The sequence below is a fragment of the Neofelis nebulosa genome, chromosome 7, assembly GCF_028018385.1.
Source record: "Neofelis nebulosa isolate mNeoNeb1 chromosome 7, mNeoNeb1.pri, whole genome shotgun sequence".
In the NCBI taxonomy this organism is placed as follows: Eukaryota; Metazoa; Chordata; class Mammalia; order Carnivora; family Felidae; genus Neofelis; species Neofelis nebulosa.
In genome coordinates this window covers 74863769-74889392 of record NC_080788.1, presented here as the reverse complement: position 1 = coordinate 74889392, position 25624 = coordinate 74863769, and the positions used below count along the sequence as shown (strand labels likewise).

Genomic DNA, 25624 nt, shown 5'->3' with positions numbered 1-25624 from the left:
GGGTATATTTGAGATAGAAAGTGTTTATGAATCATAGAAGGGAAGAGTTTTCTTATCCAGAAACTAAAGTATGTATCTTCCTTTGAGCCTTAGGAACCTGTTTTAACAATTGAGGACTTTTCTTTCTACCCCTTCCAGGATGGGGAGCAAATTTGCCCCTAAACCTCCATAGGAGACACTCTACCATCTGGGCCAGAGTAGGGCGCAGGAGCAAAAAGTAAAACCAGAACTTCTAGATTTCTGACAGATTCTCACCCACTTTCCCAACCTGCTGCTATTTCCCACACCCCAAGGCAGGGAAATCCCTCCCCTTGTCTCTAACTCAGCTGTAAGGCGGTTTAGGAGCCGCTGGCAGAATCAATGGCATCGACCAAGGGAGGGGGGTGGCAAGGGATTTTCCTGTGCTTAACTACTGATCACAGCTAAGTGGAAATCCTATAAACACGAGCGGAAATCAATGGAGGCTGCTTAGCGGCCAGGGGAGAGGGGCGGCCCACAGATTGCATCTGACGGATGAGGGAGAGGAGGCAGCCAGGGAGGGCTCAAGGAAGGATAGCTGAGGGTAAGGTGAAAGAACAGGAAGGGCTGGAGAGAGGGGAGTCAGTGTGAGAAGGAGGCCAGGGGAAGAGGCATAGTGAGCCCAGGTGGGAACCCTGTTAGATTCAGACTCTTCCCTGTTGAGGAAGTGACACCCTAGCCCAAGTTGCCGTCAGGATCTTTAGTCCCCTGTGGCTTCTCTCTGGGTCTGTGTACTTGTAGCAGGCGCTGATAGTGCTGAGGCTGGAAACGCTGTAGGTATACCATCAGCTTGGCAGGTGCTGTCTCCTGTACGGGCACACCTACAGGCAAAAGGGGAAGGAGGAGAGAACCAGACAGAGCTTCAAATGCATTGACTCTGCTCCCTGTCCAGAGAGCCAGACCCCAGAATTCTTTCCAAGGCAGCACTGGGATTCTGAATGCCACCCGACCAGCTTCTATAACCCACCAGCCCTCACCCTGACTGGCCTGTGGAAGTGGGGCCTACAAGGACCACTTCAGGTAGGAGTGGGGCTGGGAAGCCAAGCGTGAGCCTCTCCTCCAGCAAGGAGAAATGGTGAGGAGGCGCTCAGGTGCCATGAAGACAAGAGGATACCTCAATATCCACTCATTTCAGTTATTGCTCCGTCCCTCAATTGAGATTAAAGCCCGTCTAGGCAGGCCAAAGCTCATTGGGTTGGTAATGAAGCACATGCAGAGGTACACACAGAGAACCCAAGGGATATAGAAGAAATGACAGAAGTAGCTATAGCCGTGGGGTGGGACTCACATAGAATTCTAGCATCTAGAATGGTGGTATGGAACCATAATAAGTCAGTATCTTATTGTTAGTGCCTCGCAGCATGCTGGGCATATAGTGGTGAACTTTGTTGAGATAGCGAGAACAGCATTCCACGGCTTTAAGGCTTCATGGGATGCACAAACTCATACTTCTTTTTTTTTTTTTTTTTATTAACTTTTTTTTTTTTTTTTTTTTTGGGACAGAGAGAGACAGAGCATGAACGGGGGAGGGGCAGAGAGAGAGGGAGACACAGAATCGGAAACAGGCTCCAGGCTCCGAGCCATCAGCCCAGAGCCTGACGCGGGGCTCGAACTCACGGACCGCAAGATCGTGACCTGGCTGAAGTCGGACGCTTAACCGACTGCGCCACCCAGGCGCCCCACAAACTCATACTTCTGTGGATGAACTGTCTACAGAAAAAGAAATCAGCCAACACTTGTCTTGCTGCCTGTCACATAAATACACTGTTCTCGCCTTTTAGTCAAAGTCAACAGGACAAATTAAATGAGGGCTCCAGGTAGTTGTAAAAATAAGAGGACGGGATTTGGGGGAGAGAAGGATGGGTGGATGGATTAAAGCAGAGAACTGATGGAAACTTGGAGTGGCTGGAGGTGTGTGAACTAAATGAGGCAAGGACTGAGAGAGATTAGAGACCTGGAAGGACTTGACTCAGGTTAGGCAGCTACTATAAAAGCAAACTGGGTCTTCCAAAAAACTGCTCAAACAATATCCACTACAGAAATAACCCCAAGACCCTCCCCACGAACTGTCCCCATGAACCCGTTCAGTGGGTACACCCAGAAGACAGATAATGAAGGCAAAGAACGCACACAAGGGCCTGTCTCCCTCACCAAGCATGCTGCTGAGACTGTAGATCTTCTCCAGGGCAACTGGGACTTCAGCCTCCTCGTGCACCAGGGCCTCTACCTCACCCACGGTGTAGCCAAAGTCCGCTGTATCCAGGTCCACCCTGAGCGGAGGCTCCTCTTCATCAGTTCCAGAGAGCACCAACTTCCAGGCACTACGCTTAGTCACAAAACTAGCTACTTCCTGCAGCCCCAGTGGGCCCAGCACAGCTGCCACACCTCCTGCCCCCAGGACCTCAGTCCCCAGCACCTCACAGAGCTGGGCCACAACTGCAGGCTCAACTGTGAGTTCCACATACTCCTGGTGGGGTCCTGAGACACCTGCTGTTCCAGGACATTTGAGCTCCCATCCACTACCCTCTCGCTGCCGCAGCCAGTAGTCAGCCCGCATGAGGCTCAGCTCAGGCGTGTCATAGTATCTGTCCCGGAAGGTGACCTGGTGCTCTAAGGTGCTCCCCAACTCCTGCAGCCGCTTCTCTGTGCCAGGCCCAGGAATGAACTTTCGCTCCACCTCAATCAAGGCGTGGGCCATGATGCCTGTAATCAGTCAGTAACAATTTGCTGAGCTCCCAAGGATGCTTGGCCTTGCAGGGGGACAATTCAGTAACCACCCCCTCCCCCACCCCGGGGAAGAACTTATGAGGGACACACTGTCACAGGGCTCTCTGTTGGGGCTACAGCCCTTTCTCCCTGCCTAGTGATGGATGGTCCCCTCTGTCTCTGATGTTCTAAAGCCCTGCAACAGTGACAGATCTCCAGGTAATCCCTTACACGGTTCATGATGTCAATTCAAAGGGCTTCCTAGAGAACTGTAGTGGGTGTCCTCCTTTCAGTACTTGTCTTCCATACCTTGCTACCCCGGGTGGCCGGTGGCTCACTTCCCGGAACAACCCCGCCCTTCGCCACAGCACCGGGTAGCGGAGCCCCGGGTCTCACCTCAAAGCCCGAGGGCCTCCCTCCCCCGGGACCTGGAGATGGAGAGGGGACCCCACACCACGCCAGCGAGGAATGCCGGGAGCAGTACCTGGCCTCGGACCTCGGCCCGGCTCTCTGTGCACCGGGCCGGTCCCAGCACGAGCGGCCATATTAGGCGTGATGTGGCGGTGCCGAGGATAGGCCGGGGCCTGAGAGGCTAGGTACGTGATAGGGGTGCCGCGACCTCGGCGGTGGGCTGGGAGCGCAGAGGTTACCCCCGCACTCTGCTCCTCGTGTCCGACCCCTCCGGCTCCCGTGGGTCGGCCCGGGTCTCAGGCCTCAGGCTGAGCCCGGCACCCTGGGGGGTCCAGGTGCATGATGGGAGGTGTAGTTCCAAAGGGAGATTTTGCTTTCTCGCCTCATTCGTCGCTATGGTGACAGGAAAGCTGTGATTAGTGCCCCAACACTGTCTAAAGTTGAGAAGGGGCAGTATGGACAGTCGGATGGAAGGAGCTGAGCCCAAGTCCTGTCTCCCTCCCCCTCACTCCCTAGGCAGATGGGCCTGAAATCCAGGTAACTCACTCAGACGCTGCTGTCCCAACAGATATTTTATTGACTATTATGGCGGCCCACAAGTACAGGCCAGTGGCAATGGGTTGAAAAAGGGGATAACTCAGGCCAGTTTAACTACTCTGGAGGTTTAGAGGGGATAATACATCCTAGAATGAAAGTTTAGGGTAAGGGTGGAAAACGTTCTGTCAGAGGAGGAACTAGTATTTTGGATAGGAACTAAAGACACTGTGGGATTTCAACAGTTAGAGACATGGATGGAGACAGGAACAGCAAGAGCAAAGACCAAGAAGCTGGAGAGCACCTGGCCAGTGTGTAAGGAGAAGGAGATGAGGCTAGAAATACAGTTGAAGAGTAGGTTGGAAATGGCCTCGCGTGCCAGCCAGACTGAGGAATTTGTCACTGAGTTGCCAGTGGCCCCTGAGCAGGCTTGGTCTGGAGTGGGAGAAATATACTCATGTTCACTTAAAATACAGGAAGACATTGGGGTGACCCTTTGACTGCTTTGGGAGACAAAATAGAGAAGGCTCCTTCTCCTTACTCCCTCTGAGGACTGTGATAACCTGGAGATGTCACTGTGTGTCTGATACTCTGGGTCAGGTAGCTTGCTGAGGAACAGTGGCTCTTGTCAACTCCTACGATGGGTGAGAAGTGCCAGGTTCTCAACATCGGACATCTTCCCAGTATCTTTTCGGAAACAAATGACCTGTGGGAAGTACTATAGGGAAGGCACTGATTCATAGACATGACATCTTGAACTTGGGATGTGTTGGATGCATCCCTCCTCTACCCCATAACAGGCACCAATAGTCAGGGAGGGGAGGGCCTCCAGCCCCTAGCTCCAATCATTGGCCTACTTTTCATGCATCCTTTGCTTTGCAGTTTTCTTCCCTGGGGAAAAAGACCCCTTCCCCTGAATTATAAGGTCCTCTTCCCTGGGTTACAATGTCCAGTCCAGTCGGGCAGAGGCAGCAGTTTAACTGAAAGACCAGACTCAGGAACCAGACAGACCTGAGGTTGACTCCCAGCTTGGATTTCCAGTTGTTTTGTCTTGGGCAAGCTACTCCACCTCCCTAAACGTCTCATTTCTCCATGGTAAAATGTGAACTGCCACAGTTATGTGTGAGGATCCAATGATAAACTGTCACAACCTAGAGATTCAAAATGTTACTTTCTTTCTACTTCCTTTTTTCCTGTGAACTCAAGGATTCTTTTTCTTTTCCCTTCTCTCCTTTCTTTCCTTCCTTCCTGTTCTTTTTATTTTTTTATTTTTAAGAGGAGTAGGTTATAGCAGCAATTGTGAGCTCTAGAGTCAGACTATTGAGGTTTGAATCCTGGAGCTGTCACTTAATGGCCATGTGACCTTGGGCCACCTAATTAATTTGTTTGTGTCCTGGTTTCCTCAACCGTAAAATGGGACTAGTTGTGAGGATTAAGTAAGTTAATATACATAAAAGGTCTTGGAAACTGTTTCTGTGCACTCAATAAACCTTAGCAGTTATTATTATTACAATATAAAAGAGCTTATAAACTGAAGATGAGGACCAGGAGCCAGAACCTCCCCTTCCCCCATCCAACTCTCTGTGGAGACAAGCTCTCAGAGACTTCAGAGTAACTGCTGTGGAAGAGAAGTTTCTAATACCCAACTGGAAAGGAGGGGGACTAATAAGGCAGGAAGAAGGGAGTGGAAAAAAAAAAAAAAAGAGAGATAGGCCTGGGGTGGCTTTGGGAGGCTGGTAAAAGCCGGGGCTTGCTCTAGAGCTGATTTAAAACAAAATAACAAAACACATGTATGGTTTCTGTAGGCAGGATAAAAAAAGGAGAAAAACACCAGAAAGAGTTTAAAGGCTCCGGCCCCCTTTGCAAGCACTGGCTTGGACCCGGCGCCACAATTTTGCAAAGTGGCCCCGCCCGCTGGCTGGCCTGCCCTGGGGTATCAGGTCCAGCGCAGGCACTCAGCGCTCGCTGGCCGCTGGGTGGGAGCGGGGACGGATGGACTACAAATACCGGCATTCACTGCGGCGGGCGGGCCGCTGCACCTGCTCAGTGGGGCCGCCCCGGGCGCCTGGGTATTGATTATTCCATTGTGTGGGACGCCTCGGCTCCAGCCAGTGAATGAGGCGGAGGAGTGAGGGCGAGGAGGAGGAGGGCGAGGAGGAGGAGGAGGAGGAGGAGGGCGAGGAGGAGGAGGAGGAGGAGGGCGAGGAGGAGGAGGAGGAGGAGGGCGAGGAGGAGGAGGAGGCAGGGAGCGAGCGAGTGCCCAGGGTGAATCAATGGAAACCCCCTCACGAAGCCGGGAAAACACTTCAGCCGCAGCCAAATAGCATTGATTATTTTCCTTCACTTCCCTCACCGCCGTGAATTTATTTATTTATTTTTTTCCATCTCCGTCCCCGACGCCCCGGAGTGAGCGCTGGAGGGAGGGAGGAGGAGGGGAAAAAAAAAAGGAATCAACACATCGGAGAAGTCCCTTCCAAGAGCCGCCCCCTCCCCTCCCCGCCTCGCGCTGCTCGGCGGCCGCGGTTCGACTCCCGTCCCTGCTTCCAGCTGAGGTGTAAGTGCATCGATTTCCGATGCTGCTGGGTTGGTTTTTTTCTCCTCTCCCTCTCTCTCTTCTTCCTTTCCTTGCTCTTTGGAAGCTGAAGACGGAGGGGAGAGGAGGCGCTCGGAGACTGCCGCTGGAGGGCACGGAGAGGGACGGGAAGGGGCTGGGGGAGGGGACACGGACGGACGGACAGACAGACCGAGAGCTTGAGGAGGAGGGGCACGGGTAGGGGGGAGGGGGCGTGCGAGCGAGGATGGTGGTGGGTGGGTGATAGAGATGCAGGGGTGGAGGGAGAGACGGCGAAGGGAAAGGCTTCGAGGCTGGACCAGGAGCCAGCCGGACAGACGGAGGGTAACGAGAGCCTAGACGGACCGCGCCGAGGTGTGCGGGTAGCGGGGGTCCCGGAGGGAAGGGGAGGCCGGGTGAGTGAGGGCTCGGAGCTGTCAGCCCGGAGGGGCCTGGGTCTCGGCCGCCCCGCGCCGGCTGCGGGATCGGGAACCGCGGCAGGCGGACGGGCTAATGGATGGGCTAGCGTGCTGGGGGTGGGGGTGGGGGTGGGTGGGAGGGGATATGGATACTCTTAATCTTCGATCTTCGTTTTTGCCTGAAGTTGAGCTGGGGTTTTTTTTGTTTGTTTGTTTGTTTGTTTGCCTTTTTTTTTTTTTTGGAAAGGTGCGAGTAGGTGAGGGGAGGCCACTGCTCCATTCAAGGTGAAGTGTGTCTCTCCTGGCCCCCCAACTCTCCATGCGCTCTTGTCTGCCCCCCTCTCAGAGTAACCCTATCATTTTTGAGCGCTGGACCACGCGTGGTCTCGATGTGCCTGTAGCCCCGCTGATCTCTGTCCATGTGTCCCTGCCTCTTGATTTTGTCATTTTTTCACCTCATTCATTCTCCCCACCCATCCATCCCTGGGTCTGTGTGTCACTGTCTCCGCATGTGACTCTTCCTATCCGAGTGATCCTCTCGCAGTGTGTCCCTGTCACCGTCATGCCTTGGCTCCCTGACTTGTCTGTCTAGGACCATCTAGGACTCCATGCCCTCTCTTTTGGGGTCCTTATGAGATCTCTGGCCTTCTCAGGCTACTTTTTTCATGCTTATGGTTGTGGTAGTCACTGGTCAGGGGCCTGCAAAGAGTCTGAGGGATGGAGCAGATGTATCTCTCCCAAGGACTCAGGTACCCTTTCAGCACAGCCAGGACCGACTCCTCTTCCACCTTCACCCGGGAAGCTTTGGAACTTCTAGCATTGTTGACTGTCTCCTTTGCCATGTGCCTGTCTCACCCACCAGGACCTTTGGTCTCCTGTGTGTCATCTGCCTCTCCAGGAGCTTCCCACCGCAAACCTCTTCCTTGCTGACTTGATTTCCTCCCTTCCCTCACTTGGCCATTGTATATTTTTTCATTTCCCCATTTTGTTTCACCCCCTTTTTTGCATTCCTATCTCCCGTGGTCTCCCTTGCCTATTCTTTACCTTTGTTCCCATAACCTGCCCTCTGCCTACCTTTTATCCTTGATCACCCTAATTCCCTCTTATCCCTTATCCTCTCACTGAGCATTTTAACCTCAGCAGCAAAAGGTACCAGAGAGGAAGGAGCTGGGAGAGGTAGGGAGTATGGTTTGTGAAGGCACATAAACAGGCCAAGAAATCAATTTAATGGGCTTCCAGGGGTATATAACCCCTTCATCAGTCAGGGCCATTATGTCCATTAACTGTCAACTTTGATTTTGTAAGGGGACATTCTCTAGGACTCTGAACTCCACCCTGCTTGGTTGCCTCTCATCCTTCAGGTCATTCTAGATATCAGTGGCTTTTTCTTCACTTTCTAGTTCATCTTCTTCCTGGCCCCCCTGTTATTATCATATTTGGATTCAGCACGATCCTTTATGTGGCCGTTTTCATTCATATGACAGAAGCTATCTTGTGCAAGAGGCCAGGTTCATTCAGCCTAAAGAATGGGAAAGGTGGATAAAGAGTCTGGGGAGTTTACCTTGTGTTAAGCCCATCATTGTTTTCCAGCCCTTGGAGCTTGGAAGGGTAAAAGGAGGAGGTAGATAGGGGCAGAAGATGGAAGATTTCCGAGGTGAACAGTGTTCCAGAAAGGAAGGAGAGGCCGGGTGCAATAAATGTATGGGGTAGAGAAATGCATGACGTGAGGGATGTGCAAAAGGAAGGGAAGAAAATCCATGCGGAATGGGGGCAGGGAAGACACCGAGGGGTGATTGGGAGAATGAAATAAAACATGACTTGATAGCAATACAGAAGATGGAGAGAAATGATAGAGTATTCCTCAAGAGGAGGTCAACAGAAAAGGCAATATGCAATGAATACAATTGTAAAGTGGGGGAAGGGAGGAACTGAAGAATAATATGAGGTGGAAAAAGAGTATGGTACAAAGAAGGTAAATGGAAGGCAAGCGGAGGAGTGCTGAAGCAGATCAGAGCTGCACAGAGCTTGGTAGGGGGAAAAAGGAGAGGATGAGGTATCAAAGGAAACAAATGCCTCTGGTGTGAGGGGGACACAGCGTGACCGGTGCAAAGAGAGCGCCGCAGGAGGGGTGATTTGGAAAAAGGCATAGCAGAAATACCACTGGGTGAAGCCCCACAAGAGAGAGATGCCAAAGGAGAGGCAGAGAGCCCTCAGAGATACTGGTGAAGAGAGACAGAAAGAGAAGCTTCCGAGCATTCATTCCACTGGGCACATCCCTCACTACCCCACCAGAGGCCTTTGCATTTCATTCCCAAGCCAGGGGGACCCAAGCAAAGAGATGAAAAAAGTAGAAATCCCATTTACTTTACCTGACAGGAACTTGAATCTTTCTAGCCCCCTGAGAACCAAAGATCTCAAGCCTCTGATGTCATAAATTGCTGGTGTTGCCTTGGCAACCTGACAGGGTTCCTCCCTCCATGATGTCAGAGCAGCTGGTGTTACCTTGAAACACATAGAGGAAGAACTTGCTGCTTTGCTGGAGCTGTACATGTATGGGGCCGGGGCCTGAGTCTGATCTGTAGGATTCCTGGGTCTTAGCTCAGAGTGAGATCTTGTATTTGATTGCCCAAGGTTCACTAGATCCTGCAGGAGCAAGAGAAGGGAACTTGGGAGACAGGGGGCATTGAAGACTGGGTGGTAGGACTGAAAGACAGGCAAAAAAGGAAGAAAACTGGAAATGGCAGTTACAGAACATGAGACGGGCATTATGAGCAGGGAGGAGAGCTATTGAAAATGTAAGATGAACCTAGCTCTGGGTTTAGGAGTGGAGACTGAAGCTGTAAATGCAAAGACAAGAGATCAGAGCTGTGTGAATGTAACCTGATGCAGGGATAAAGAGGAGGGTTCTGAAATGGCAGCGGGCACAGTGGAATTTGGCTGGGGCTGCTTTAAGTTGGAGAGATGAAGCTGTTGGGTGAGAGACCCAGGGTGAGTCATGATGGTCTTATGAGCAGGTGCCTTGTCCATCTTCTTTCCGACTGTTTTCCCAGCACCTCGCCCAGCGTCTGTCACATAGAAGATGCTTCATATCTGTTGATTGAATGTTGAACAATAGGGAAAAGCTAGGGAAAAGAGTTTCCCACCTCCCTCTTACCCCAACCTTCAGGCCTAAGTCTGCATAAGTGGGCAAGTCGGGAAAGTAGAAACTGAAGGAAAGGTCTGGAGGGGAGTTTTCTGATCAACACTGAGATCTCAGTTAAAGAGAGGAGACACTAGGTCAGGGGCACACCCGGAGTCAGCTCAGGGCAGCCACACTTGGAGGGTTGACTCCAGGGTCTGATCCAGGGAATCTTTGTAGAGATAATAGGAAGAAAACATGAATGAACAATCTTAGGAGCCCAAGAGGAAGATGTGGAGGAGGGTGGAGAAAGGAGGTGGTTTCCAGAAAAGGTTGGGAGCTGTTTCCAAAGACAGAGTGGGTGGATTTGAATTGGAAGTGGCATCCCGGGCCGACTGCATTCCCAATCATGAAACCACAATTGAACCCATCATACCCCTGCCCTTCCCGCCATGTGACAAAGAGTTCATAAAGCAACACCAGGGCCATCCTAAACACCTTGTCCCAATCCAGGCAACTCCAAGGAAGTCAGCATTGGCCAAGTAGGCCAACAAGCAGGAGGCACAGACCTGGATGTAAGAACCCGGTGAGGGATGGCCTTGATGCCTGATTGCTCACTGTTGAAAGAGTCCAGAGGTATCTGGAAGGTGAGGAGGGAGGCAAGTGATGCAGAGCTCACCACAACTCTGAATGAAATCTGCAGAGAGGTCTCAATACACAGAAGGTTTAGAGAAAGATGCACTAGTCAGGGATTATAACCTGTCCCGTTTCTGTGGTGAAGAGTCAGAAGGACTCTGAATGGATTGGGACTCTAGGAAAGAAGACCTGGAAGGGAGCAAGCAACCTGGGAGCCCTGGGGGAGAGAATCTGGCTATAATAAGAAAGGCTAGGGTGACTGGAGAGTCCTGAGGAGGGGGGCACCCCGAAGGGAGGGCAGTGGCGGCTGGATGCACTGTCAGCCGCCACCATGCACTTGGGCAGCTCATATTTTGCAGCAGGCGACAGGCTGTCGACACGGCGGTCCTTTACCTCACCGTTAGAAACTCATTTCATTGATTTTTCCATCTTTCTTCTCTGGCTTCTCAGTCATCCCACCACTCACTTTCCCAGAGCCCCTTGCCTCTCTGGGGAATGCCCCAGGGGACTGCCTGCCCACCCCTCCTCCACCCCAGGCTCATGTGACAGGGGTTAAAGATTTAGAGGGCCTTCCAGCACCCCCACTCCCCCCCCCCACCACCAAGGTAATCCCATTGGCTCTCAGTAGCCCCCTCTTGTAGGAACTAGTCCAGAGACCAGGGCCTCTGTTAGGTCGTTCAGGATGCCCAGTTAAGAGGGGACAGGGCTAAGACCCACCTGTTCTGTCACCAAGCTATACCACTGAAGTGCAGGCTGCATGTCCCTGGAAGGAGACATCTTTTACTAATTCCTCCTGACACAGCTTGGTATCCCTTAAAATTTTTCTTTCAAAGTCAAGTGAGAGAACAGGAGCGGCCTCTGTGTTTGGACAGGAATAAGGGATTACATTAAAGCTAAGCTTCTAGCCTTGGAGTCACATCAGGGCCATCCACTGGAACGGTGCTTGCACAGGCGCCTGTGCAATTAGGAGGACATAGTAGCAAGAGCTCTCTTCTCAGAGAAGAAGGTAAATGTATGCAGTGTCTAGTTCAGTGTAGTGTGTTGACCTGCAGGCAGTGGGGCAGGATGGGTGTGGGTCAGAAATTTTTACTTCATGTGTGGACATTTCCCTAGTGCCTCCTCCAGTCACAGCCTGCTACCCTCAGCCTCTCCCTCTGGGGCTGGGATCGGACAAAAGGTTAGGAGTCAATTGCCAGTCATTTGGCTTCTCAGTGAAGGAAGGCAGAGGGTGGGACAGAAGTGTTAGATGGGGTTTCCCTGAGGAACGAATGGAATACATGCCCTTTCTATCCTCAAAATTTTCAGTCCTTGTTTTGCCAGTGACCACCCCCCCCCCCCCCCAGCTCAGTCTTATGGCTCTGTCCTCCTTTTTCTCTCTGGTCTCTGGGAGGTTGTTTCTCTGGGGCCCAGTGTGTCTTGGGTGTGGGGTGTCTGAATCCAGATTCTGCTACCTCCTCTGACTCATGGGCCTGTCCGCCCCCCCTGGCAACTGTCTTCCTTTCTGTCCAGCCACTTCCAGGTTCTGGACCACTGGCCTACTTGGGCCGGAATGCCTTCTTCCATCTTGTTTCTCCCGGGATTTTCAAAACCCAGAGGTAAATCCTGGTGCTTCCGGGAGAGGAGTGCACTTGAGGTTAGAAAGAGAGACCGGGGCAGGCCAAGAAAGGAGTGTGGGAGGGATAAGGGCAGGGAGGAGTGGAAGAAGCGGGGGCAGGCTGAGTATGACCGAGGAAGGGAGTCCGAGGTAAAAACCATGTGACTTGGAGCCGACGTGAAGGCCACAATTTAAATGAAAAAGAAAGGAGGGCGGTAGACTGCGCGGCCGGGTAAAGAAATGGGAAGAGCAAAACCGGGAGCCTGACCCCCTGCCGGGAAACGAAGGCTGTGGGGAGGAGGAGGGAGGGAGAGTGGCTGGGGAGAGGCTTCAGGCGGAAAAGGCAGCTCTGGCTCAGCCTCTGTGGCAGTCCTGAGTTCAAGCCGTGCTGGCTTTGACCCTTGTGGGAGGAACTGAAGTGGCAAATTAACGACGATAATGAAGTCACTGCTCCTTGTTTGTCTTTGCTGGTTTCCCCTTGAGATTTGTCCTCTGGCCAGACGGGGCAACGTGGGGGAGGGGAGGGCCATCGGCGGGGAAGGGCGGGGGAGGGGCGCGGAGGAGAGGACCGGGAAGTGGAGACGCGGGGGCCGAGCGGACCCGAGCGAGGAGGAGGAACTCAGGCAGGGAGGAGGCCGAGGGAAGGGGACGCGCCAAGAGTAGGGGAGAGGAGAGAGCGGCGGCAAGACGGGAGGGAAAAGAACAATGGAGAACAGGGCAGGGAAGCCTGGAAGGAGGAGCAGAAGACCGGGCGGGAGAAGGAGAGCTGGCACCGGGAAATGGCGAGCCGGAGGGAAAGAACGTGGCCGGGGCTGCGGGAGCTGCAGCTGGCGGGGCCAGTGGGCGGGGCCTCATCTCCATCTCTAATGGCTGTGAAATGAGGTTAGCTCCATTAGAGGCGGTGAGAGTGTAACGGGATCACACTCATTAGGGCTGGGCCATCCCAGTAATTACCACCACCCCAAACACGCCCGCGCCAGCCGGGCCGCCGAGCACAAACAGGCACGCGGCAACACACCCGCACCGGGCAGCCCCGCCGCCCGCGGCCCAGCGAGCAGCCCCGGGCCCACGCGGGCAAGAACTAGGGCCCGGTGAGACCCAGCCCCAGCTGGAGGTCTGACACCTAGCGCCTTCACGAACCCCGAAGATGTGCCGGGACAGACACCTACGCCCTCAGCCACGCACGCAATCAGAAAGCAGTGAACACATACGTACACCCCAACTCAGGAGATAAGGCACGTGAGTGAATAACTATCGTTTCTATTTATTGATCCCAAAGTGCTGGCCTGGATAATGATCATCTCAACGGACACAACTCCATGAGGAACTATTCCCCATTCTGTATACAACGAAACAGTTTTTAAGCAACCCACCTGAGGTCATTTACATAATGCAGACAACTAAAATTTGATTTCAGGTCTGTCTGACCCTAAAGGCCAAGTTCTACAAGAATGCTCTGCTGCTTGTCTTGAAGCTCATATGTTATTATGGATGCATATGTGTAGACCTCCAGCTTTAAGAGACATTATCATAAATTAATACGCATATCCCCTACCTTTTGATTTCTATCTCCAGCCACCCCCCAAACACAAACACACAAAAGGAATGGCCAGAGCCCCTCATTGACTGCAATGTGAATAGCACCCCCTGGAGTTGCACAAAGCAGTGGTCCTGTTCTGGCTCATCTTTTACTAAGAAACTGAGAGCAGCCATCTAACACCTTCAAGCTCAAAGAGGAGCCTGACAGCTTATATGCTCAAGGGGACACACATAGGACAGAGTAACACACAAAAACCTCAAAGACCTTATTCAAAATGCACAGCAGCCAGAGTTCAGAAGCTAACAAATTAACCCAAGAGCTGAGTGCTGGGGTCAGGCTACGGGAGTCCAGTCTAGACGCCACATCTTTCCAGGTGTGAGACCTTGAAAATTCCTTTCCCCATCAATGTCTGTTTCCATGTTTGTAAAATGGGAATGAATGGCTGTATCTATTTCATCAGATTGTAGTGGAGAATTAGGGGATGCAATTTCCAGGGCTCGGCACAGTGCTGGCACATAGTAAACATTTAAGGATACTATTATTATTAGTTGTCTTGTTGTAACACTATTTAAATGGAGCCATTACTATGACAAGGTTCACATAGACTCCAAGAATCAGAAGGTTTTATTTATATTACAATGGTATTCTTTCTATTAATTCTAAAGAATTGTGTGTAATTCCTTTCAAGTGCAGGGACCTTCTACAGAGGTCCTCTATGCCAGGAGCAGATAGGTTCCTGAATCTGAACTCAAGAACACTACTCCCTGCCCTCATATAAACGGGTTCAGAGCTGGCTTTGTGGAGTTGTCCGAGCCTGAGTCTCCCAGGGGCACCTACAAGATCACACAGCTCCACACAGCTGTCCTAACGCTTGTGGTGTCATTAAAGGAGATGCATGGGCAAGAGGGTCCACTCCTCTCCAGCACGTCCACCCCTCCAGCAGCAGACACCCTGCAGCCCACTCAACAAAGTAATGCAAATGTGGATGGATGTTCCACTAGCTGGTTGTGGTTTTAGTCCACAGCTTCCCTTTGACCCGTCTGCTCCCAGCCTATCCCCATCTTCCTCCTCTCTGCCTCTGCTTTCTCCTCACATCTCACCTAGTTCCATTATGCCCACCCGAAGCATCTTGCAAGGTGTAAGACACAGTTCCCGGGCTCCATCCCTCTCACTGGGGACAGGCCCCCTGCCCAATCTGATGCCAAAGCCGGGAGGCCTCCATGAGATTCAATAATCACACTTGTGGATCAAGATTTGGCCCCATCCCCCAACTTCCCTGCCTCTCCCTTTCCCTCCCTTCTTCCCTCTTCCTCTCTACCTTAGCTGTCTCTTTCTTTACCCTCTTTGACACACCTTCTCCTGCCTAAGTGCTTCATTCCCTGCCAACTCTCATTTTCTGTCTTTTGGACAAACATATTTCACAAAGTAAACACTCCCAAATATTTGGGGTGGGGGGAGATGGAGAGGTCTAGGAGAGGTAGGTAGGATTGAAATGGAGGAATAGGTACTGCTGAAACTAATATTAAAATATATGTTATTTACTAGAATTTATTTTTAAAATTTTTTTTATGTTTATTTTTTTATTTTTGAGAGAGACAGAGCATGAGTGGGGGAAGAGCAGAGAGAGAGAGAGAGAGAGAGAGAGAGAGAGACAGAATCCGAAGCAGGCTCCAGGCTCTGAGCTGTCAGCACAGAGCCTGACACGGGGCTTGAACCCACAAACTGTGGGATCATGACCTGAGCTGATCGGACACTCAACCGATAGAGCCACCCAGGCGCCTCTGTTATTTACTAGAATTTAAATAAAAACTTGAAATATGAAAAAAAAGAATGGAGGAATAGGAGTACCTCTTGTTTCCTTTTGAATAGGAAGGGAAGATTTGGAGATAGAAAATGATAGTGTTTTTCGGTTTTTTGGGGGGGGAGTGTGAGGGGGAAAATGATAGTTTATTTGTTTATTTTGAGAGAGCGAGAGAGAGCAGGGGAGGGAGCAGATAGAGAGAATCCCAAGCAGGCATCACACTGTCAGCAAGGAACCCACAAACTCAAGAGTTGGACATTTAATCGACTGAACCATCCAGGCGCCCTGAGAAAATGATAGTTTTAAATGAAGGGAGTGGCCATATAGTTTTGATCCAGGTATTAACTGCTTTTGCACCCGGTCCAACTGTGAGCTTGGACAAGGCTTCCATTCTCTGCTCTCAGATGATGGGGTGTCTTGAGGCCTGGCAATCGAGAGGGCCAAGTGAGAAATGAACTCTGCTGCTGGGCAGACTTAGCTTTAAATCCTGGCCACTGAAGACTCTCCCCTCCGTTTTTGAAAAGGGCAGAAATTAGAGGATGAGTCCTGGTCAAGAAGGAGCCAAGCAGAAGGAAAGTTGTCACCCACCTGGGAACACCTCACTCTGCTCTGTGGGAGGAGCTAGCCAAGACAGAAGGAAAAGAACCAGCCTGACTGATCACCCAGAAGGCCAGAAAGGAAGGGATCATTCTTCCCATTTTCCCAGGTTGCAAGTAACTTACCAAGGTTGCATAGCTGGTGAGTGGGGGAAGCAGCCCAGCACTGAACCTGGGGCTGCATGAATCCATAGCCCATGTTCTTACACTGCTTTAAAAATCAAGCTCATCAAGTTAGAGTTTATTGTCTATACCAAACAATCCCTGTTAGGCAGGGCACTCTATATTTCCTTTTTCTTTTCCCCTCTTCTCCAAGGCTTCTGCCTCTTAAAAGCAACAGGTTGAGACAAAAAGGGGCAAGAGGCAAAATGAGTGTGGAAGAGGGCAGTGCCCTAGGCAAGAATTTCAGACAGAGGAAGAAGAGGAAAGGTCCTAAAAATGGACTCTTCAGTAAGGGAGAGGGGATAGATCCAACAGTTGGAAAAGTGAAAGGCAAAACTGTTTGGAAGGCTCTGATGTGGAAATCATTGTATGCAAATTTTAAGCAAATATGCTGGTGGCATCTGGTAGACTTTCTGGGAAACTCTTTGCCATGTCCTTGCGTCTGGAGAAAAGAAGGGAGTGGGATTTTGCTTTAAGTGGGATTCTGGTTTAAGGAGAGGAGGGGGAAGAGAAAGGCAATCTGTTTGCCTGGACTGGCATGTTTTCTCCTTGGTGATGTTCCTTCCATAACCACTAGGGAGCAGTAGTGTTTCTTCTCCTCTCGGTGGCCTGCTTGGGGCGGAAGGGGGCGCCATCCAAGGGTAGCCCTGGTCTTGCCGGGCTCCAGACGGGAGCTCCCGTCGCTGGCTTTGCCTCCATTTGCTGCACCCGTGCCCTAGTTCCTCCTCGGGGAGGGATAGAGTCTCTCTGTCCTCGGGCCGCGTTTCTTCGGTCCTTCCTTTGCCCTTGCTCCTTTGGCTCTTGTGCCTCACTGTGTTCTCCCTGCCTTGTGCGGTCTCAGAGCCCACCTTTTCAGATGTCCGTAACTTCATATCCAACCCTTTCAGTCCATCTCTTAACATCTTTCTCTCTCTCGGTAGCTTTCTGGGTCTACTGTCCGTCTTGGAGCCTCCCAGCTCCCCGGCTTCTTCCTGTTTTAAGCACGGTGGATCTGCCCCCCGAATAGGGAGCATTTATCAAGAAGGAGGAATTCTTGTCCAGCTATTTACTGGGTGCATTTCTGCACACCTCCCATGGAACAATGTTTGCAGTTCAGTGATTATGTTTGGGGGGCAACTCCTCCCTAGCTGAGCTTTGAAAGTAGCACTTCCAGCCTTCTCTTCTCATCCTGAGCAATAACCATGGACCCGGCTCTGGAAAGAGGAAGAGGGCAATAGTAAAAACAAAACAAAACAAAAAACAAAACAAAACACACACACACACACACACACACACAAACTCTTCTATTCCTCCGTAGCTTTCTCTCCATCTTCCCCTTACTCCTTTCCTCCCCCTGTGAGGGAAGGAAACATTAGGGATGGAAATGGAATGAAGGGGCAGCAGGGGAGCTCTGGAGACTGAGCCATTTTGGAGCTGGAAGATTCATCTCAGGGGATGACTACACCCTCAGAACTCTCCACCCTCCCTTGGCTCCAGGCCTGCCTCCTCCCATCCCCCTCGGTGGCAGCAGCCTTGTAATTTAAAGCTCTCTCTGTCGCCTCTAATGTGATCCTCTCGTTTTATTGACTCTCTCTGCCGTCTGTGGCGCCCCTTCACATCAATCTCCGCTCTAATCACACCGCTGCCACTGCCTGCTGTCTCCCCTAACCCCTCTCCTCCTGGGCCCCAGCCCTTGCAGCCACCTCTCCTTTGACTGTCCCCCCACGTCCACCCTACACCTGGACCGCCCTCTTCCTCCCTCCCTTCCCCAGAGGCGGGAGTGCCAGGGCCCTTGAGGGTGGTCTTCTCCCCTTCCCCACCTCTGAGATGTGCCCCAAGGGAGAGGAGACACCCTTAAGGAAAGCCCGGAACTACAGGAGGAATGGCAGTGGTCTGAGGGTGAACATGACTCTTGGCCTGGAGGTGGTAGGTGGAGGGTGACTTGGTCTGTCATCCGGCTCTGCATCATCTCCAGAAAGAGCTGAAAACTGAGTTCAAGGTAGGAAGGGCAAAGAGAGGGACACAGAGATTCAGAGAGGGAAGGAGGAAAAGATTGAGGAGGAGGGAAATGGAAGGAGGAAAGAAAAAGTGAAAAAAATATCATTGCTGCAGTTAAAGGTTTGTAATAAATAGAGGGTGATGGGAGAAGCGTGGAGAAGAAAAGGGGGGGAGCTGGGGGGTGCACTGAGGCAGAGATAAATTTGCAATTGAAATTCTTTCCTGTAGAGGAGGAGGAGGAGGGAGGTGGGGAAGAGATTTGCAATTTTAAACAGCTGCCGACCTACCCTTGGCGGTCTGGGTCTCACCCACGAGCTAGCCCAGAGCTAAACTCCTTTGGTTTCTAACTAAGAATCAGCTGGGTTTTTTTCCAGTCCTGGGAAGTAGAAGCTTTGGAGAGAGGATTTGGGGCTTAGGTCGTTCTAGCACCTCCTCTGAAGTTAGATCTGGAGTTGTGAATCAGGAGCCAGGAGGAAGCAGCTGATCGATGTGATGTAGGCGCGGTGGCCCAGCGGGGATGAAGCACCACCCGGGTCAGCCCTCGGTGGCAGGGCCCGGGAGAAGCCCGGCTTGCCCAGCCTCACTTCTTCCCACCAGGTGGGGCAGCGAAAGGGTGGTGGGCCCCCACTGTGAGGGGTAACAGTGGACTGTCAGACCCTCGTGAGCCAGCGCATTTACCCCCTACCCCCAAGGATTCCGTAGGAGAGACACCTTTCTCCCAGTTTCGGGCTTCTGCTTTCTGGTTATCTAGGATAACCCCTCCATCTAATACCTTTACTTCCCTCCCGGTTCTCCAGCTACCTCCCCCCACCCCCCAGCCCTCCACCCCTTGCCCAGGTGCTGATTTGCATTTTCATTAGCATGCTGATCCAGCCCCACGCGGAGCTACTTAATGGCTCTGACTTCACGCCTGGCTAGCCCCCTAGGAGGAGGGGGGGAAGTGGGAAAGGGGGCCTGCAGGCTGGGTGGGGCCAGGCCGAAGACCCATTCCTAATCAAAGAATCTGAAGGTGAGCGTTAGAGGTGGCCCAAGGAAGGAAGGAGAGACCACATCCCTTCTGGAAGCATGGGCTTGAACGCTAAAGGTTTAATCATTAGAGATTGGCTGATAATTAAGACCTGGAGTGGATGCAAGCCACTTGGGACATTGGGAAAAGTATGGGATGGTGAAGCATGGGGAACTGGTGAGTTTGGTGGGGACGGGAAGCGGGGCGGGGGGGGGGGGTGCGGAGGGGGAGGAAGGTGTGGTAATCAAGGTAAAAAGGCTGGGAGCAGCGTGGGAGGCCTGGTGTTTCTAGTAGCTGGAGGGAGCCCCGGAATCCTGACTGCTAGACCTCTGGAGGCTCATTTGGCCTTTCCTGGGTCTGAGGGACGATCCAGGTAGATGGAGGGCCCAGGTCTCTGTGCCCCGCCAGTCCTCTGGTTTCCCCTCCTTGGAGTTGTGTGACAGTTAGCAGCTCACTCAACCTGTTTCTTGGCTGCCTCATCTGCAAAATAAGATTAAATGAAATAATTGATGAAAGCATTTAGCACAGTGCCAGGACCATGGCATATGTACCTTAATAGCTTTTAGTAATATTACTGTTATTATTTTTTTAAATCTCTTTGTGGGGGAGGAAGCTAATCACATAGAATCGGTTGTCTTCCAACTGGCCAGGGAAGCCTCCGCCTATTTCACATGCTTGTGACCAGAGATGGAGGGCATCTGTGAGAGCAGCACCGGGCCTGCAGGCCAGCAGAAATTCACTGTGGCCTCTCTGGCTCGAGGACCTTGACTTAGGGAAACTACCCCTTCAGTGAGTGGAAAATCTGAGGGTCTTTCCTAGAGTTCATTCATTCAACAGACATGCACTGACTATGTGGCAGGCATTTTTCTTGGTGCTAATGATAGAGAAAGTAGGGTTCCTACTCTCATGGAACTTACCGTCTAGAAGGGAGAAGTAAGTAAACCAGGAAATATCAGGTGGTGAGAAATCTCTGAAGAAAGTAACCCCCCGGAGCATGTTAGCTTCCATGGGAAGGGAAAGCCTGTTGGAAGAGGTGATATTTAAGCAGACACCTGAATGAGAATTTGCCACCATGCAGAGGTCTGGGGAAGAGTCTTCCTGGCTGACAGAGTAAGCTGTTTAGCTTAGGCAAGGCCCTAAGGTGGGAATGGACTTGGTGTGTTTGAAGAACAAAAAGGCGGCCAGTGGGCTGGAGGCAGCCAGCCAGGCAGGGTGGAGAGTATTAAGATGTGTCAGAAGTAGGCCAGCATCAGATCAGATAGATCCTTTTGTAGATCAGGATCCTTTTGGATCTTATTCATTGTACAGTGAGAAATCATGGATGGGTTCTTAAGGATATAGTACAATTGACATTTTTTTTTTTTTGGTTTATTTATTTATGAGAGAGCGAGGGGAGGGATAGAGAGAGAATCCCAAGCAGGCTCTGCAATGTCAGCACAGAGCCTGATGTGGGGCTTGATCTCACAAACCACGAAATCATGATCTGAGCTGAAATCAAGAGTCAGACACCTAACCGACTAAGTCACCCAGGCACCCTACAGTTTACCTTTTTTTTAAAAGAATTTTTTTAATGTTTATTTATTTTTGAGAGAGACAGAGAGAGAGCATGAGAGGCAGAGAGGCAGAGAGAGAAGGAGACACAGAGCCCAAAGCAGGCTCCAGGCTCTGAGCTGTCAGCACAGAGCCCGATGCGGGGCTCAAACTCACGGACCGTGAGATCATGACCTGAGCTGAAGTCGGACGCTTAACCGACTCAGCCACCCAGGCGCCCCACAATTTACCTTTTAAAAGACGTTTAAGATATCTGAAATTTGCTTTAAAACAATACAGGAAAATGGAAAGTGGGTAAAGATATGGATGAACCAAGATCGGCCATGTGTTGGTGGCTGTTGAAACTGAGTCATGAGTACAAAGGGGTACCTTATGTTATTTGGTCTACTTTTATATAGGTCTGGCATTTCTTATAATTGAGAATTAAATGAAAGGTCATTCTGGCGGCTGGATGGAAGGAGACTGGGCTGTAGGGGCAGCAGTAGAAACGGAAGCCGCTGTGGAGCTCGGCACACTGGTTCAGGAAAGACCGTGGCTGGGGTGACGCTGATGCTACTGGAGACGATGCTAAGGGAGGGATAGCACGCGTGTCTTCTGAGAGATTGCTGTCCCGTTGTATGTGGGGAGCGGGCTAGAGGAAGCTTCTAGGTTTTTAGCCTAGCAACCAGATAAATGGTGGTCCCAAGTTCTGAGATAGGGAAGATGGGAAGAACGAGTTCGGGGGGAGAAATAGTTCTGATTTTGGACATGTTATGTCTGAAGTGTGTTAGCACTAAGGTGAAGCTTCAGGTTGGCAGGTGGGTAGCTGAGTCTGGTGCTCAGGGAAGAGAGTGGGGCTGGAGTACCTGGAGAGTCAAGGGCCTGTCTGGGTGTCTCCTGCCACCTCACAGCCCCGCTCTCTCCATGTTTCCCCCGCAGGGTACTTGCCGTCACGCTGAAATGAACCCCCGGCGCTCCTCCGTCTGCCATGGCCACCCTTAACTCATCCTCTACCACTGGCACCACCCCCACCCCTGGACACAATGCCCCGTCTCCGCCTCCGGACACCTTCCCCCCTGGCACCCCCGCTGATCCTGTCACCAAAGATCCCCCTGCTGCCCCCTCCACCTCTGAGAGCATGAGGCCCTCAGAGCCAGGGGGACAGGCCCTGGAGTCAGGCTGTGGCCTCGTCCCACCACAGGAGACTGGGGAGCCCCGAGAAGAGGCTGGCTGTGGTGGCTTCTCACCAAAGGACCTAGGAGTGCAAGAGGACAAGGAGCAGGAGGAGGAAGGAGGAGGGCTCCCTCCCGTGGACCTAAGCAACCATTTATTCTTCACAGCTGGTGGTGAGGCCTACCTAGTAGCCAAGCTGTCCCTGTCAGGTGGCAGTGAACTCCTGTTACCAAAGGGCTTCCCCTGGGGCGAGGTGGGAATCAAGGAGGAGCCCAGCTTGACCCTCCTTGCCCACCTACCCTCTGCACACCTCACTGCCCTTCACATCCAACATGGCTTTGACCCAATCCAAGGCTTTAGCTCTTCTGACCAAATTCTGTCCCATGATACCTCAGCGCCATCTCCGGCCACCTGTGAGGGAAGGGATGGAGCCTTCTGGAGCTACCAGCTGGCTCCAAACCCACCCGGAGATCCCAAAGATGGCCCTATGGGGAGCAGGGGAGGAGACCACAGGGCACTCTTCTGGCTCTGCCTCCTGTGCCGCCTGGGTTTCAGCAGGGCCCAGGCCTTTATGGGTCACACACAGTCTCATGGGGTGAAGCTAACCCCTGCTCAACATCTGGGCCTGCCCAGTAATGCAGCTGTGCTTCAGGTGGGAGATGAGGGCCGCGTGGCCCTCCTAAGCTTTCTGGAACCAAAACCACCTGCTCGCCCCCCTTTAGAAATGCCCCTTGATAATAGCAACATGGTGAACACAGAGGCCAATGTAGCCCAGACTGAGGATGGTCCCCCTGAGGCAGAAGCTCCTGTCCTGCTTGCGGAAGAAGTCAGGGCACTTAGCCCACCCTCCCCTGCAACAACTCCCGCCACCTGGGACCCCAGCCCAACCCAAGCCAAAGAATCGCCAATGGCAGCTGGCGAGGCAGGGCCAGATTGGTTCCCGGAGGGGCAAGAAGAGGAGGGAGGGCTCTGCCCCCCACTGAACCAAAGCTCACCTGCCTCTAAGGAGGGGGGCACTCTCTCTGCCCCAGTCGGCTCCCCCGAAGACCCCAGCGACCCACCCCAGCCCTACCGCCTAGCTGAAGACTACACCCCAGCCCCTGCGGCCTTCCAGGGCCTCAGCCTGTCCAGCCACATGTCTCTGTTACACTCTCGCAACTCCTGCAAGACGCTCAAGTGTCCCAAGTGCAACTGGCACTACAAGTACCAGCAGACCCTGGACGTGCACATGCGGGAAAAGCACCCGGAGAGCAATAGCCACTGCAGCTACTGCAGTGCCGGGGGCGCCCACCCCCGCCTCGCCCGTGGAGAGAGCTACAACTGTGGCTACAAGCCCTACCGCTGCGATGTCTGCAACTACTCCACCACCACCAAGGGCAACCTCAGCATCCACATGCAGTCTGACAAGCACCTGGCCAACCTGCAGGGCTTCCAGGCGGGCCCCGGTGGGCAGGGCAGCCCCCCTGAGGCGCCACTCCCGTCCTCTGCCGGGGACAAGGAGCCCAAGACCAAATCATCCTGGCAGTGCAAGGTGTGCAGCTACGAGACCAACATCTCCCGCAACCTGCGCATCCACATGACCTCTGAGAAGCACATGCAGAATGTCCTCATGCTGCACCAGGGGCTGCCGCTGGGCCTGCCGCCTGGACTGGTAGGGCCGGGGCCCCCTCCCCCGGCAGGAGCTGCCCCCGCCACCCCCCCTGAGCTCTTCCAGTACTTCGGACCGCAGGCCCTGGGGCAGCCTCAGGCTCCCTTGCCTGGCCCCGGGCTGAGGCCAGACAAGCCCCTGGAAGCCCAGCTGCTTCTCAACGGCTTCCACCACCTCGGAGCGCCTGCTCGCAAGTTCCCCCCACCAGGTAAGCAGCCTGGGGTCTGCACCTGTTTCCCCTTCTCCCTTCCCCAGGGCCAGACTCGAGCCTCTGCTCCCTCCTAAGGGCCAGCCCCCCACTGGGTAACCCCAGCTCCCTTGGCGCTATCCCCATTTACCCAACTGCCCCATTCCTTCCTTGGGCCACTAACCTGCTTCTGTCCCCCAGCCCCTGGCAGCCTCTCCCCGGACACCCACCTGCCTCCAAGTCAGCTCCTGGGCTCCTTGTCTGACAGCCTGCCCACCTCACCACCCCCAGATGAAAGCCCGTCCCTGAAGGTGTTCCGCTGCCTAGTGTGCCAGGCCTTCAGCACAGACAACCTGGAGCTGCTGCTCTACCACTGCAGCGTGGGCCGAAGCCTCCCGGAGGCCGAATGGAAGGAGGTGGCCGGTGACACCCACCGCTGCAAGCTCTGCTGCTATGGCACTCAGCTCAAGGCCAACTTTCAACTCCACCTCAAGACTGACAAACATGCTCAAAAGTACCAGCTGGCAGCCCACCTGAGGGAGGGGGGTGGGGCCGTGGGCACCCCCTCCCCAGTGCCCCTGGGAGATGGGGCTCCTTATGGCTCCGTTCCCCCCTTGCACCTGCGCTGCAACATCTGTGACTTTGAGTCCAACAGCAAGGAGAAGATGCAGCTGCACGCCCGGGGCGCAGCCCATGAAGAAAATAGCCAGATCTATAAGGTGAGAGTGGGGCAGGGAGCCTCTGGGACTTGAGGGGAGCAACACAGAGCCTCTGGGGGGAGAGAAGAGAAGGGGATGGGGACGGATCAAAGAGATGCTGAGTGGGAGAGCGATGGGAAGACCCAGGACTGGATACAGTGGCAAGTATGTACTGGGATAATCAACTTTTTGGAGATAGTCGTGGAGGGGAGGCCAAAGGATGGTGGACTCTGATAAAATGAATCCAGTACTTTATTCGGCTTTTCTGATGTTCGGGACTGGAGGGGAGTGTCTGCTCAGGCCATCTTATCCGTTCAAGAGGTTGGAACCAGATTCCATTCACCTACTAGGGTGGAGTCCAGGATTGGTAGGAGGAAGAGAAGGAGACAGGGGAGAAAAAGCAGTAATATTCAGGTGGCCACAGGAGGGAAAGGGGAGGGGGCTGAAAAGGGTGGAAGGGATGGGTAGGGAGGGGCTGCTGCTGGTCAGGCTCCCTTGGGGGAGGTGAGATCTCGAGGTGTCTGTCCCTTCTGGGCCTGAGCATCTGCTTTCTGTGCTTCCAGTTTTTGCTGGAGATGGAGGGGGCCGCGGCAGGGGCTGAGCTGGGGCTGTTCCGCTGCCTGCTGTGTGCGTGGGAGACCCCCTCCCGCCTGGCTGTGCTGCAGCACCTACGTGCACCGGCCCACCGCGACGCCCAGGCCCAGCGGCGTCTGCAGCTGCTGCAGAGTGGCCCCGCAGCCGAGGAAGGGCTCTCGGCTCTTCAGAGCATCCTGAGCTTCAGCCATGGGCAGCTCCGGACTCCCGGTAAGAGGGGACGGGGCAGGGTGGGCAGCAGGTGTGGGAGCGGGGGGTGGTGAGGTGATACCAGCGAGGAGAAACGGGTCTGTGGGCAGTCAAGAGCAAGTGGGAAGGGGCCAGCTGTGAAGGGGAGATAAAACCGGACTTGGGGAAGAGTGAGGCTGCCCAATGAAGCAAGGAGCAAGAGGCTGCTGGAGGGAGGAGGCAGTGAAGGGCAAGGGCTTTGCTGGGTGGAGAGCAGAGAACAGGAAAGTAGATAAGGAGGAATCACCCGCTGATTCCGAATCGTGACCAGCGTCCCAGCAACACTGGGTGTGGGGAGTGGCAGGAGCTGGTCAGGAAGGAAAGAACTAGAAAAGCAGAAGAATGGAATCCACTTCGTGCTGGGTTAGGGTATGTCAGAAGAAGATGGGAGTTGTGGGCCTGGCCCGAAGGTTGCAGGGATAGGAAGCCCTTGACAAGTTCCCCAGCCTCTTCCTGTCTCCTAGGAGGTCTTCAGCCCGAAGGCTGGGCTTAGGGTC

General features: G+C 53.1%; 2 protein-coding genes and 2 long non-coding RNA genes across 25 annotated transcripts in view; 1 reads left to right on the top strand and 3 right to left on the bottom strand.

Moving 5' to 3' along the window:
• Positions 1 to 3: 3 nt before the first annotated feature.
• Positions 4 to 3422, bottom strand: THTPA (thiamine triphosphatase). 2 transcript variants are annotated; one of them, XM_058738606.1, is made up of 3 exons: positions 3209 to 3422; positions 2170 to 2721; positions 4 to 839 (listed from the first exon to the last, which is right to left on the bottom strand). In XM_058738606.1, the coding sequence occupies exons 1-3, from the start codon at positions 3267 to 3269 to the stop codon at positions 694 to 696; spliced, it is 759 nt and encodes a 252-aa protein (XP_058594589.1). In that variant the 5' UTR covers positions 3270 to 3422; the 3' UTR covers positions 4 to 693. The 2 variants fall into 2 exon arrangements, with proteins under 2 accessions (XP_058594589.1, XP_058594590.1); XM_058738607.1 differs by having other exon boundaries at positions 3121 to 3238.
• A 69-nt stretch (positions 3423 to 3491) lies between these two features.
• ZFHX2 (zinc finger homeobox 2) overlaps positions 3492 to 25624 on the top strand; it is a 31818-nt gene continuing 9685 nt past the window's right edge. For 2 of the 10 annotated variants that reach the window (XM_058738574.1, XM_058738565.1), the window contains exons 1-4: positions 5886 to 6223; positions 21539 to 23628; positions 23809 to 24326; positions 24869 to 25109. In XM_058738574.1, coding sequence (XP_058594557.1) covers positions 21588 to 23628; positions 23809 to 24326; positions 24869 to 25109 — 2800 coding nt within the window. In that variant the 5' untranslated portion in view covers positions 5886 to 6223; positions 21539 to 21587. The other 8 variants (XM_058738567.1, XM_058738573.1, XM_058738571.1 and 5 more) reach the window with 8 other exon arrangements.
• LOC131516988 (uncharacterized) lies at positions 7845 to 9080 on the bottom strand. The gene is made up of 2 exons (XR_009264329.1): positions 9009 to 9080; positions 7845 to 8158 (listed from the first exon to the last, which is right to left on the bottom strand). It is a non-coding gene; the product is annotated as an uncharacterized LOC131516988 (long non-coding RNA).
• LOC131516984 (uncharacterized) overlaps positions 15468 to 25624 on the bottom strand; it is a 30799-nt gene continuing 20642 nt past the window's right edge. For 10 of the 12 annotated variants that reach the window (XR_009264317.1, XR_009264316.1, XR_009264313.1 and 7 more), the window contains 3 exons: positions 19987 to 20090; positions 17886 to 19549; positions 15468 to 17279 (listed from right to left, as the gene is read on the bottom strand). This is a non-coding gene — a long non-coding RNA (uncharacterized LOC131516984). The remainder of the gene's footprint in view (positions 17280 to 17885; positions 19550 to 19986; positions 20091 to 25624) is intronic. The other 2 variants (XR_009264318.1, XR_009264319.1) reach the window with 1 other exon arrangement.

Excerpts from the sequence above, each read along its gene's own strand:
- THTPA (XM_058738606.1), bottom strand. The coding sequence starts at position 3,269 with ATGGCCGCTCGTGCTGGGACCGGCCCGGTGCACAGAGAGCCGGGCCGA. Across the intron at positions 2,722-3,208 it reads GGGCCGAGGTCCGAGGCCAG|GCATCATGGCCCACGCCTTG; the intron begins GTACTGCTCCCG and ends GACTGATTACAG. Across the intron at positions 840-2,169 it reads CAGTCTCAGCAGCATGCTTG|GTGTGCCCGTACAGGAGACA; the intron begins GTGAGGGAGACA and ends TTTTGCCTGTAG.